Source organism: Choloepus didactylus, chromosome 23 (assembly GCF_015220235.1).
Source record: "Choloepus didactylus isolate mChoDid1 chromosome 23, mChoDid1.pri, whole genome shotgun sequence".
Taxonomy (NCBI): Eukaryota; Metazoa; Chordata; class Mammalia; order Pilosa; family Megalonychidae; genus Choloepus; species Choloepus didactylus.
Window position 1 is genome coordinate 20793994 of NC_051329.1, and position 14140 is coordinate 20808133.

General features: G+C 45.9%; 1 protein-coding gene across 5 annotated transcripts in view; it reads right to left on the minus strand.

The window, feature by feature from the left end:
* Window positions 1–14140, minus strand: part of ACACB (acetyl-CoA carboxylase beta) — a 166513-nt gene that overhangs the window by 97734 nt on the left and 54639 nt on the right. For all 5 annotated transcript variants that reach the window (XM_037816975.1, XM_037816972.1, XM_037816974.1 and 2 more), the window contains 2 exons: window positions 3985–4117; window positions 1416–1554 (listed from right to left, as the gene is read on the minus strand). In XM_037816975.1, the coding sequence (XP_037672903.1) occupies window positions 1416–1554; window positions 3985–4117 (272 nt within the window). The remainder of the gene's footprint in view (window positions 1–1415; window positions 1555–3984; window positions 4118–14140) is intronic.

A 14140-nucleotide genomic window follows, 5' to 3' on the forward strand; every position in this document is an offset into this window, starting at 1 on the left:
TGTGTCCCCAAAAACTCAACAATAAGATCAAAGACTTACAAAAGAGGACGTTCACTGAGCAGTATTTTGCACTATGAAAATTCAGACTCGAGCCACAGTCGAGGGTTGGTCCCTTTGTACTACAGGGTCCTCTAGAATCCTGAAGATGAACCATCTGCACTTTATGCACAGACACATAAAGAAACTCAAGAGCTACTCTTCCTCCCCGTCTGCCTGCCTCTGATGCTTATCAAACACATCGGCCAGCGTGGAGGTTCCAGAGGTTATCAAGGAAGCAAGTCCGAGACAGTCCCTGCAATCAGGTTCTAGCTTAATGCGGAAGATGAGCAAGAAAACGAATGCAATAACTGTGGTCAGTGCAAAGAAGGAAATGCCCAGGGTTCTCTGAGAAGTAAACACAGGAGCACATGCCATCCTTGCAGGTGACATTAAGCTGAGATCAGAGGACAGCCAGGGAGGACAGCACGGGAAAAGCACCATCAGCAGAAGGCACAGCATGTGCCAAGACCCTGCACCAGGAAGGAGCATGGCCAGTCCAGGCACCCACAGAGGCCAGGGTAACCAGGGTGCAGTGAAGGACGGGGAGAGGGCAGAGGTGGAGCCCGGGGGCCGGCCAGGCCGTACCGTGTGAGGTCTAACTGGCCTGAGTGACGATTTGGGATTATAGCCTAAGCATGATAGGATGTCCTGCCTGTGTCACATACGGGCTGTTTGACCCTGGGCAAGTTATGTATGTCCCTGCACCTAGACTGTCTCATCTGTAAATTGGGGCTACCGATTAGAGCTGTCTTCACTGGCAGCTGTGCAGGGCAGAGCCCCATGCCTGTGTGCTGGGAGTGCTCTGGAAGGGGGTGAGGGTTGCTGGTACTGGAGGCAGCTTTGCAGCCACTGAAGCACTTTAAGGAGGGAAATGCGGGGACCTGAGTTGTGTTTTTAAAAGGTCACCCTGGTTACTGTATGGAGAAGCATCTATAAAGGGACAAGATGCTTCGAGGGCCAGGGGGAGGAAGTTGTCAAACAGTTATTTATAGAGTGAACCATTTTAACAGACACAGAAAGACAGGTAAAGGAGTGGGAAAACGAATGAATGACTGAAATTCAGTGCACATACCTTTACAGAAACAAACATCTGGAGGTTAGACACTGATCTGCTGTTAACAAGGACATTTCTCCAAGATGAGATTCCCACTTTGCACATTAACTGAATTTTTACCAGGCACCTGATCCCTCTTGTTATCATCAGACATTTAAATTAAATGAAGAAGAAAGGGCAAATGAGCACAGGGCGTGAAAGGCACTCTGGGACTCTGCTTCGGGTCCCAGGATGGCCTTTCCTGGGCAGGGTAGAGGAGGTTAGGGCAGGTAAGGGCAGGAAGGGCAGGGGTGTGGCAAAGGAGGGGGCCAGGCCCAGGTACCTGCGTTGGCCTTCAGGTCCTCGGGGGTCACCATGACTACGAAGCGGATGGCTCGCTCATTGCGGAACATCTCGTAGGCCCATCTGCGGATGGAGCGCATGCACTTGACGGCGGCGATGCCGTTGTTGGCGATGAGGACCTGGGACGGGAGAGAGGACGGTGCTGGAGCTGCACACCTACCTGCCTGGTGGCTTCGGGCTACCGAGGGGTCAGGCTCATGGCTGCAGAGCTTCCTGTGACGCCTGAAGGGCATCGTTCCTCTTGGTAGTTCTACAGCACATGCCCAGTAGCAGGAGTGGATGAGAGAATGACTGAATGAATGGTGATGAATGAGTGAATGAATTAGTGAATGGATGAATGAGTGAATGAACAAGTGAGTGAATGAATGAATGAGTGAGTAAGTGAATGGATGGATGGATGGTTCTTGATTCCTTTGTTTGGAGCCATCAGGACCACCCTCAACATTTTCTAAGAGTTGAGTATTTGCCAAGCTACAGTGCAATGTATTACGCCTGCCTCATTTCATTTCATCCTCACAACAGCCACGTTCGAAAGAGGTTATTCCTATTTGGGGGTTAAAGACATTACGACCGAGAGGAGTTAAAGCCCTTCCAAAGGTTCCAGGGCTAGTAATGGGCAGAGCTGGGACTTGAGCCCCGATCTACCTTATTCCACAGTCTGACTTGTACTCTTAACTGCTCCCATGGCTGCCTCTGGGTTCTAAAGGCTAAAGGTCCCAGGGCTGTAAAGGGGCAAAGTGGTAATGCCGCCTGCCCCCAGCAGCCCAAAGCACTGGAAGGGGCTCAGCTTTCAACTCCAGGCTGGGTCATGAACTTGCTGTGTGGCCCTGGGCAGACCCCTCTGCTCTCTGAGCTTCACCTCCTGCCTAGAGGCTGGACAGGCTGACTTCCTGGCTTGGTCTCTAAGAAATAAAACCAAGCTCTAGTTTGCTTGTCAAAAACATATATATACATATGTGTGTAGCTTCAAAGCTCCAGCTTACAAAGCAATTCAATAACTTTAAGGCCCCCACCATTGCTGCCTAATCTTCATGGTAGCCCTGAAGGACGAGTCTTGTTAGAGACTGGGTATATGATCGTCTATTTTACAGAAGGGGAAACTGAGCCTGATCTCACAGGCTGCCAGTGACCACAAGAGGATCTGATCAGGGCTTCTGGCTCTGGGTTCAGCACGCTCCCTACTCTTTCATAAATGCCTCTTGGGAAGAGATGATGAAACAACTGTGCTTTGGCTTTCTCAATCTTATTACCAAAGCAAAGCTTGGTCAAGAGGGAAGGACTGATGGATGACTCCACCATAGCCCAGTTCCCCTCTGACCCCATTTATTCCAGCATGTTCTGGGAGCCCCATGGGGGAAAAGACTAGCTGCAGCCAAGCTCGCTGTTCTAGTCTCCACCGCTGTGGCTTTCCCACAAGGAGTCTAGGAGAGAGGGCATGCCACGGTCAGCTCCTAAGCCAGAAAGTACAACAGCTGCGGGGTGAGGCTTTCGATGGCCACATAGCCTCTCAGCTCCCGAGGGCTGGCCAGCCACAAGTTGGGCTGGCTGCAAAACCATCCCCTGGCAAGTGTAGCAAAAGTGCAGTTTCTGGCTCCCTACCAAAGAGCTTCTAAATCCAAGGATCTGGGGCAAGGCGGAGGAATTTGTATTTTTAGCCAGCAAGACTGGAAGTAGCTGGGTCTGGGAACCAGCATCAATCTCTACCCCTCACTGCACCAGGGTTGAGAGGATGGGCTCTCGAGCCCAAAAGCCAGGGTTCAAATCCTAGCTCCTCCACTTGCCAACTCCAAGACCTGGGCAAGTTACCTCCCCTCTCTGAGCCTCAGTTTCCTTATCTGTAAAATAGTACCCATTTATAGATAGCCATGCAGATGATTAAATGAGATAGAATGATGTCAAGCCTGGCCCACAGCAGGCCCTCAATGAATGGGAGCTGCTGATGCTATAATTATGTTTACCATCATCCTTAAGTAACCACTTAACCCTCAAGCAACCACCCTTAAGTACCGTCAACCCTTAAGCAGAACGGAAAGGAACAAAGCACTAATAGTCAACCTAACCTGGGTTCAAATCCCAGCTCCACCACTTACTAGCTACATGACCTTGGAGAACCAATGTCAGGTCTTGGAATCCTAGCTTCTCCAAGAATACGACAGGAATAATCACAACAGTATGTGGCCCAGGGTCTAAACTGGGCAATAAATGGCAAAAGCCTTTGCAAATGGCAAATCTTAGCAAACCATTTCCTTTTCTTCCTGTCGGAGAATGCACATGGGTCTCCTCTCCTCTAGTAAGCTGCAAACCTCGGAAAGCTGGCTGGGTTTTATGCCTCCCTTCCGAGAAAGTAGAAAGCAGCTCCTTTCACAAAAAGCCGAGGGTCCTTTGCAGGAGGCGCCCTGTCTACAAAACGGGGTAACGCACCCATTGCATGGGGCTGTAGTGAGGGTGAAAAGCTCACGCAAATCAAGTGCTCACCAAAGGGTAGCCCTCTCCCCTCTCTGCAGCGTAAGGAAGGAGCCTGAAGCGGATGAGTGCCGGGACATTTGTACCTTCTCGACGACCCGATTCCCCCCAAAGCGTGTGACAAACTCGGCGGGGGAAGCCACGGTAAAGTCTCTGTGCAGGTCCAGCTTTCTGTGCTCCCGTCCCCTCTTCACCAGGTGGAGCCCTGACATGCTCGGCCTGCGGAGGGAAGAGAGAAACCGCATCAGGGGGAGGGAAGGAGCCCTGCGCCTACAAAATCAGAGAAGCCAAAGCCTGAAGGACCCCTCTGCTTTGGTTTTGCTCCCAGACACCTGGAAGCGTCTCACAGAGACACAGGACAGAAGTTCTTGTGTCTTCTCGAGAACACAGTTTACAAACTATCAGGAGGGAACCCTTACCTGCCCTAAGGTGTACATTTGGATTTTTGACCTTAACTGAACATTTACTTTCCATGCATCATTTATTTAGGAGCTCAGTACTAAAAAACAAAACCTCATAACAGGGATGGTAGTTTATGCTCAGAGAGGACATCCACTGGGTGACGGCGACATTCTAATACTTTAGATCTATCTGTTAAACTGTATTTATATTTTTCACGCACTTCTCTGTATGTATATTTCAAAATTTCAAAACCTAAAAACAAACACAAACAAGAAAACGTATAACAAAATCGACGTTCCTTGCCCCTTCCTTCCAGTCCCCAATGCCAATGCAAATCACTTTTGACTCTTTCTGGCATTTACCCAGCTCCATCGTTCTGAAAAGTATGCATATGCTCTCTTGTGAGTCATCGATTTGAGACCCCAACCCATTCTGATAAATGAGGGCTTGGCTCTCTTACACGGCCATCCCACCCACTTCCCTTCCCCCTACCCCTCAATGGAACAGTACTGTAATTTGGTAAATTCGGTATTCAGTGTTACATTAGTCTGATCATTATTCACAGATGAGTGCTACAGTATACAAGTTTTTATTTCCTTTCTTTTTCTCGTTTTTCCTGGTGGTTAATGATTTTTTTTTCATCTATTTTCTGTTCCTTGCACCTGTTGCTAATTCATTCCACTTCTTCCAATAGCCTCCCAGTATGCATAAGATTAACTGGCTCCTCTCCCAACACACATTGATGAAATCCCTCCTGGAGGCCTCTGTTCTCCTTTCCCCTGGACTGGGTCTTCTCCAGGCCTCCTACCCAACCATTATTTTGGGGCTTCCCTGTGCTGGCATCCCTAGAATTCCCTTTGCCTTTCCTTCAGAGTTGGATTCCTTGTTCAGGGGATCTTGTGGCTCCCTCTTTCTTGGAGTACCCCCTTGTTTTGCTGGGGCATATCCTCCAGTGGTTCCATCTGATTAAAAAGACGGTACAATTGCAGGGCGCATGACAATGACACCCTCAACGTGCCTGTCCTGCTCTTGGCCGCACGAGGCTCCCTGGTGACCATCATTCTACAGATTCCCTTGGAGCCCAGGGTAGGAACTCCTGTTTCCTATGTCCCTTGTGTCGCTCTTCCTTGGTTTACTCTTGTTTCGGTGGAAGATATCCTCCAGGAGCTTTCTATGAAAAGGTGTTCAGCTGGTGAATGTTTTGCGTCCTCACGTGTTCTAAAAATGCCTTTCTTCTGCCCTTATATTTGACCCTATCATTTTGTTGTGTATGGGATTCTAGAAGGGAAAACCTCCTTCAGAGTTTTGGAAGCTTTTGTGCTATTGTGTTCTAGATTCCAGGGTTGCTAGAACCAAAGCCGTTCTGATCCCTGATCCTTGGCAGGCAACCTGTTTTTCCTCATCCGGAAGCATACAGGATCTTCTCTTTGTCCCCGTATTCTGCAGTTTCACAGTGACATGTCCAGGTATGGGACAGATTCCATCAATGAGGCTGGGAATCCATCAGGCCCTTTCAGTCTGCAAAATCACGTCCTGGGAAATTGCCTTCGAATATCTCCTTGGTGACTTCCTTGTCTTCTTTTTCTCTCTTCTTTCTAGGAATTTTATTATGTGGATATTGAAATTTCTGAACTGGTCCTCAAACTTTTCTATTTTCCCCTCTATTTTCTCTCTCATTTCTTCTACTTTCTGGGCAATTTCCTCAACCTTACCTTCTAACCATTGAGTTTTCATACCATGTTTTTAATGTCCAAGAGCTTGTTTTTGGTGTGCAAATGTTCTTTCCTTTACAGCATCCTGTTCTACAGACTCAATATCCTCTCTGCCCTCTACAAGGATACAACGATAGCTTTTTTAAGTTCCCTTCTCCTGGCATGGTTTCAGTTCCTTTCAAATTTCTTGTGTACGTTTGTTTGTTTGGGCACTGTCTTCCATATTAGAAAATGTACTCAAATGTTTGAGATGTCTCATGATTAAGGATGGGAACTAAGGATTGATGAGAAGCACAGAGCATGGGGGTGCAGTTGGCTGACCCCCAGCTTCAATGTTGGCTGATCTAGGAGGACTCTTTGTTAGGGAAGCCTGGATCAGTATCTTTTGAGTCTTCTTCCTTTGCTGGACTGATTTCCCCAGGGAAAGTCTGCAGGTCTTATGCCTTGAGGATAAAGGTTAGCCGGGAGCCAGGGAGGACAGGATCAGGGACAGGGGATCCCCCTGTTTGGGACTCAGGCCTCACACCCTCAACTGTGCCTATCAAACCCCCAGTCGGAAGACGCTCTGTTTTTCCCTCACCAGAGAAGGAACTGTCTGCCTCCTACTGGGGTGCAAGTGGCATTTCCCCACCCCACACAAAGAAGGGTAGGAGATCTCAGATTCTCTCACCCAATCCTTCTTATTTGGGTACTCCCCCTCCCACCACCATCACCTCCTTCACCCAAAATTCCAGAGGTACCCAATGGTGCCAGTTCCTGCACCTTTCGGGGGTTCTGCAGTATAATCCAAAACATTCTCGGCTCTCCTTACTGCTGCTCTAGGATTCAGGCTTCTTGGTTCTGCTAAACCAGTTACCACTTGTTCACTGCTTTGCAGCTTCCAAAATGTAGCTGCTCATCTCCCCTTCTGTTCTCCCTGTCTTGATAGGTTTCTATCTCCTAAGAAAAAAAAAAGCTTGTTGCTGTCATCTGGTTGGGTTCTGACAGGAGAATCAGGTATGTACGTTCAGCCACTATGACAGTTTGGATGTATTATGTCCCCCAAAATGACATGTTCTTTATTGCAATCTAGTGGGGGCAGACGTATCAGTGTTGATTAGGTTGGAATCTTTGGATTAGGCTGTTTCCATGGAGATGTGACCCACCCAACTGTGAGTGACACCTTTGATTAGGGTGCGACCTCTTGATTGAATGTTTCCATGGAAATGTGGCCCCACTCATTCAGGGTGGGTCTTAATAAAATCACTGGAGTACTTTAAAAGAGAGCCACACAGGCCCAGACATTTGCTGACCACGATGCTTAGATATGATTGGAGTTGCGGGCCCCTGACGTTAGCGGGAGCTTGGAGAGAGCTTCTGGAGACGATCATTGAAAGTAGACTTTGCTACTCCAGAGTTTGCCTGGGAGAAACTAAGAGAACACCCCCAGACGCCGAGAGAGAAATGACCTGGGAGAAGGCCATTTTGAAATGCAACCTAGGAGCAAGCAGACGCCAGCCACATGCTTTCCAAGCTAACAGAGATTTTCCGGACACAATAGCCTTTCTCTAGTGAAGGTATCCTATTGCTTACCCCTTAGCTTTAACACTTTTATGGCCTTAAGACTGTAACTTTGTAACCAAATAAATCCCCTTTATAAAAGCCAATCCATTTATGGTATTTTGCATAACAGCAGCATTAGCAAACTGCAACAGCCACCATCTTAACTTAGCAATGGGTTATTCAAGCTGAGGCTGTGTCTGCCAGGTATTAGGTCAGAGGTTAACTACCCAGAGATATGCCCAATGATCGAGTCATAGGGCTCCTTGGGAGGCCAGGGCCAAGCAGGTTCCGGGACCCAAAAGTTTTGGTGAAGCTGTTTGATCCCAAAGACCACCCCCACTCTGCCACCATATATCTGTCAAGCTTTACAGCTTATTACAGTAGACATGACTAACCACTGCTTTGAGCAGGAAGACAAAGATGGAAGTAAATAAGCCATTGGGGAAAAGTCATTCCATTTTACAGAAGGGGAAACTGAGGCCCAGCCAGGTGAAGGAGTCATCTGGAAAGGCAGCAGGCCTTGGGCTCTTTCTATCACCCCAAATCTTCTCTTTCATGGGATAAGGGGAAATTTTGGGTTTGGGTGTTTCATGCTATGTAACATCTCTGTGTTCTCTCCATCCTCCCCTTTAGGGACAAGACTAAGCCAAGGGAAAAGCCTTCTACAAACCTGTGGAGGGCCTTGCCAACTCCTGCACTGTGGGCCACCAAAAATGCTGCCTGTAATAGATGAAGACATGGACTTCTAGGCCAAGGGAAGGAACAAGAGAAATGAATGACAGAAGCCCACTGTATTTATAAATCACAACAGAAGTATTTTCAATTAGGATTTTCTTCATTCGATTGAGATTAATCATGTTGCTTAAATGAATGAACAAACGAATGAGCTAATGATTTCGGGTCCTTGAGATGACCCTGTTGCCTCCTGTAAACTGCAAGCAGCTTTTCTTCTATACCTCCTAACATGGAGCTGCTGACGTGAAAAAGGACTTACAAAAGTACTTTGAAGGTTAATATTACCTAGCAAACGCAAACAGTGCTTTTATTATATTACATTCCATTAACCAGCAAGTTACATTTGTTTTTTAAGAACTTTATTTATTTACAAAAACAGGTGGATTTGGCCTGAGGGCCATAATTTGCCAATCCCTGATCTAGAGAAATAGACACCAAAATGTTAACTGCAGTTCTCTCAGCCTGGTTGGATTATGGGTGGTTTCTGTTTTTGTCTCTTTGCCTATAATTTCTAAATTTTCTGCAATGATATATTACTTTTAATAAGAAAAAAAAACTAGTTTTGTAATAGGGATACCCAAAGCTATGGCCACTCCAGTGTCTGCTGGGCAAGGCACTCAGTTTCCTCAACTATGAAATGGGGATACTAATAACACATAAATCAGTACATAGGAAGTAATTGGGAATTGTCTGGCGAACAGTAAATGGTATTTCAATGTGGCGATGCCAAGGGGATCTGGGCAACAGTCTCTCCTCTGCCCCTTGCTCCATGAAGCCCAGGGCCTGCTGCCCATCCATCCCCTCTTCCCATTTCCCAACTGGCTGGCTTGATTATTTGGCCTCAGAAAGTCTGAGAAGTCCCATTTCCATACACAACACTTTGATCTAAAGCTCAACAAAGAAAAAACTCAACCATTAGAAAAACATCATTTTGTGACCTGGGAGAAACCATTCATGGCCACCATTTTGGTATCAAAACTGGTGGCTCAGCCTCTCCTGTATGTGCGCCACAAACTAAGCAAAGCACACTAGGCAGGTCAACACACAACGCTTTCAGAACCAGTCTCCAGACCAGTGGCTATTTTTATCTGTTTTGACAAAGGTAGAGGCAAACCAGTGTTGGCTCTACAAGACTGACCTTCAGCTGGCATTTGCTCCAGTTGAAAGAGAATCATCCAAAGCATGAATGTTGCTGTAAGAACAGGGCTTGGCATTGGGGCTGAAATGTTTCATGCTGACATTGGATCTCTTAAGAGTTTTGCATTTAAAGTCTAATTTGTCTAACATTAGTACAACCACCTCAGCTCTCTTCTGGTTACTGTTTGCGTGGAAGATCTTTTTCCAACCTTTCACTTTCAACCTATCTGTGTCCTTGAGTCTATGGTGATTCTCTTGTAGACATCATAAAGAATGGATCCTATATTTTTACCCTTTCTCCCAATCTGTGTCTTTTGATTGGGAAGTTTAATCCATTAACATTCATTGTCATTACTGTAAAGGCAGTACTTCAACCATTGTATCCATTGGCTTTTGTATGTTAGATCTTACTTTTGTCTCTTTCTTTACCCTTTTAGTTATCCTTACTGATAATCTTCATTTCTACACTCTCCTCCAAGCCTTTCTCTCTTGTCCTTTTCTTTCAGCCTGCAGAACTCCCTTTAGTATTTCTTTTAGAGCAGGTCTCTTGTTGACGAACTCTTCCAGTTTCTGTTTATCTGTAAATATTTTAAACTCTCTCTCACTTTTAAAGGACAGTTTTGCCAGATAAAGAATTCTTGGCTGGCAGTTTTTCTTTCAGGATCTTAAATATATCATACCACTGCCTTCTTGTCTCCACGGTTTTGGCACTTAGTCTTTTGAGCATCCCTTGTATGTGACAAATCACTTTTCTCTTGCTGCTTTCATAATTCTCCATTTGTCTCTAGCATTTGACATTCTGATTTGTATGTGTCTTGGAGTAGGTCTATTATGATTTATTCTGTTTGGAGTATGTTGTGCTTCTTGGACATGCACATTTATGTCTCTCATAAGAGTTGGGAGATTTTCAGCCATTATTTCTTCAAATATTCTTTCTGCCCTTTTTCCCTTCTGTTTTCTTTCTGGGACACCCAAGATGTGTATATTTGTGGGCTTCATGCTGTCATTCAATTCCCTGAGACCATGATAAATTGTTTACATCCTTTTCTGTTATTTTGTCTGTAAGTTTTCAGATGTCGTAGCTCTAGTTCATTGATCCTTTCTTCTGCCTGCTCAGATCTGCTGTTATATGCTTCTAGTGTATTCTTAATCTCTTCTACTGTGCCTTTCATCCCTATAAGCGCTGTTATTTTTTTGTTTTGCATGCTTTCAAATTCTTCTTTATGCTCACCCAGTATCTTCTTAATATCCTTTATCCCTTTGCCACATTTTCCTTCATCTCATTGAATTTATTTAGGAGATCTGTTTGAACATCATTGATTAGTTGTTTCAAATCCTGTGTCTCATCTGAAGTTTTAATTTTTTCCTTTGACTTGGCCACACCTTCCTGTTTCTTAGTATGGCTTGTAATTTTCTGCTGGTATCTAGGCATCTGGTTTTCTTGATGAGTTTACTCTAGAAGTCAATTTCAGTCTCTTATCTAGGGTTATCTTGTTGACTGGCTTTGTGCCAAAGTTCTTCTATGACACTTGGTTGAACTTATTCTATACATTTAGTATAGCTTGTATTTAACTGATCAGATTTTTTCAGTTCTTATTAATCTGTTTCTTGTACTGGATACACAGCACAATTTTTGAGATTGTACTACTTGTGCAATTGTTTTATCCCCAAGAGAAAGTGTCCTCTCCTCTGTTCCTCCTCTGGGAATGTTGACCTGTTCTGTTTTTATTTGCCTGTATATATTTTTTAACACTCTTCTTATAACCTCTAGCTGCTTTTACCTGGAGGGCTAATTCTGGGAGGAGGGTCCCCCCAGAGAAGACTTTCCCAAGTCAGTTATTCCCAGTCAATGCAGGCCCAGGGACCCACAAAGGAGGTGTAAATCAGTTTCAAAGTGTCCTGGGGAGGAGACCCAGAAGGACACCAATCTTCTCTGTGACAGCTCCCCAAATCTGCACTTTCCTGGCCTGCCCAGCAGATGGTGCTCTTCAGCCAACTGTTCCCTGCAGTCCTAAGATGACATTGTGCCTTTAATTCTCACCCGACTCCACTCCTGCTAGGAACGTGGTTGAGACAGGCTGCTACCTGCTTTTGGCCATTTTGGCTCTTGGCTGGGGTGAGTTGAAACTGTATCTGACCTCAGAGCTGGAACCCAGCAATCCGAATTCAAATCAGCTAATCAAAAGCTGCAATCAGTACCTGGCTGTGCCCGCTACCCCTGTTCTTGGAAAAGAGGACTTCTATTTCCAGCCAAGAAGTGGCTCCCGAGGTGGCCCGCCACGGCAGTGAGTGATGGACACCAGCCTCTGCAGCATGGAGAGATCTACTCACAGATCTTCAATGCAGTTTATCAGTCTCTTCCTCCCGCTATTCCCTGCATGGTGTGCGGCACTCCTCTGGTCTCCTGAGCCCCCAAAAAGATGTTTCAGAGAGTTCCTGGCTGTTTACTAGCTGCCCTAGAAGATGAACTGAATCCTAGGCTCCCTATTCTGCCATCTTGGCTTCGTCCCTCCTTATTCTTCTTTCTCATGGTGACTTTGGAAGTGGCTTCAGGTGCAATCAACTATGGAACAGATGGCGTCAGCCAAACACTAACACAGTCAGCTGCCTGGGCACAAGACCAGACAGAACCACACCAGGAAGGGAGGGAATAAACACTTCTCAAGTGCTCACTATAGATCAGGCTTCTCACTCGATCCTCACAACCCTTTCACAATAAGGGAAAGGAGGCTCAGAGAGGCCAAAGAAGTTACCTTGAGTCACACAGATGACAAGTGGCAGAGCTGGAAGTCCAATCCAACTCTATCTGATCCCCAGAATCTAATTTTAAGCTGGAAAGATAAAATATTTGAGATAAATGGATGCACCTCTATTGTCTGGCCTTTAAAAAACAAGCACTTGCATTTGAGAGGCAGCACATGTAATCCAGTGGTGCTCAACATGGGCGATTTTGCTCCCCAGAGGACACTGGGCAATCTCTGGAGACATTTTTGGTTGTCACAACTTCAGAGGTACTTCTGGCATCTAGTGGGTAGAAGCTAGGGATGCTGCTCAACATCCTACAATGCACAAGACAGACCCTACAACAAAGATTCATCCAGCCCCAAATGTCAAAATTGTTGAAGCTCTGTTAGACTGGTGTTCTGGTTTGCTAATGCTGCCGTTAAGAAAAATACCAGAAATGGATTGGCTTTTATAAAGGGGGTTTATTTGGTTACAAAGTTACAGTCTTAAGGCCATAAAGTGTCCAAGGTAAGGGGGTACCTTCACTGGAGGATGGCCAATGGTGTCTGGAAAACCTCTGTTAGCTGGGAAGGCACGTGGCTGGTGTCTGCTCCAGAATTATGATTTCAAAATGGCTTTCTCCCAGGACAGTCCTCTCTAGGCTGCAGCTCCTCAAAAATGTCACTCTTAGTTGTTTTGGGGGCATTTGTCCTCTCTTAGCTTCTCTGGAGCAAAAGACTGCTTTCAAAGGCTGTCTCCAAAATGTCTCTGTAAGCTACAGCTCCTCTCTCAGCCCCTGTACATCCTCAAAGTGTCCCTCTTGGCTGCAGCAAGCTCATTCCTTCTGTCTGAGCTTATATAGTGCTCAAGTAAACTAATCAAGGCCCATGCTGAATGGGCAGGGACACACCCATGGAAATTATCCAATCAGAGTTATCACCTACAGTTTGATGGGGCACATCTCCATGGAAACACTCAATCAAAGCATTGCCATCTAATCAACACTAATATGTCTGCCCACACAAGATTGCATCAAAGATAATGGCACTTTAGGGGACATAATACATTCAAACTGGCACAACTGGTAGAACAATCTAACCAAGCTTTGACTCCAGAATCTACCACTTGTGATCTGTGTCATCTTGGGAAAGTTACTTCGATACTCTGTGCCTCAGTTTCCTTACAGGGTGGAAATATTAATAACTATACTATCTGCCTTATAGGTCTGGTGTTCAGGGCTATGATCACAGAAAGAGCTGGGGCACATCAGCTCCACTGCCTCTCTGTAGGAGCTATTATAGGAGCCCAGGAATGGGAGCATCAGGCTCTGGCCCTGACATTACCCAGCTCTGCAATTCACGATCTACATGAAATCCCTTACCCTCTTCCCGTTTGCAAAATAAACATGGCAACAGCTGCCCTGGCAGTCCGGCTCAACTGCTGAGAGCTGGTGAGCTGAGGGAGTGAAGGCACCTCTTGAGCCATGCAATGCTTGCAAGTCACTCCTTACTATCATCCCCAGGCAAGTCAGCAAGAAAGGACACTGTGTAGCCCAGGAAAGGTGGTAACTTTAAACTAATCTTTCAGACAGCACCAAACTGGGCTTCCAGATGACTGGATCCTTGGAAATTTCTCAGGCCACCTGCCCTCGATGGCCACTTAGGCTAGGCCAGGGGTCAGCAAACGATGGCCCTAGAGCCAAATCCAGCCCACAACCTGCTTTCTGTATAGTCCATGAGTTAAGAATGGTTTTTACTACTTAAAGTGGGTAGGAAAAATCAAAACAAATATATTTTGTGACACATGAAAATTATATGAAATTCAAATTTCAGTGCCCCAAAATAAAGTTGAACTGGAACACAGTCACGCCCATTCATTTGTGGATTGTCTCTGGCTGTTTTCACCCTGTAACAGCAGAGTCGAGTAGTTGTGACAGACACCAGATGGCCTACAAAGCCTGAAATATTTACTCTTTGTCCCTTTACAGAAA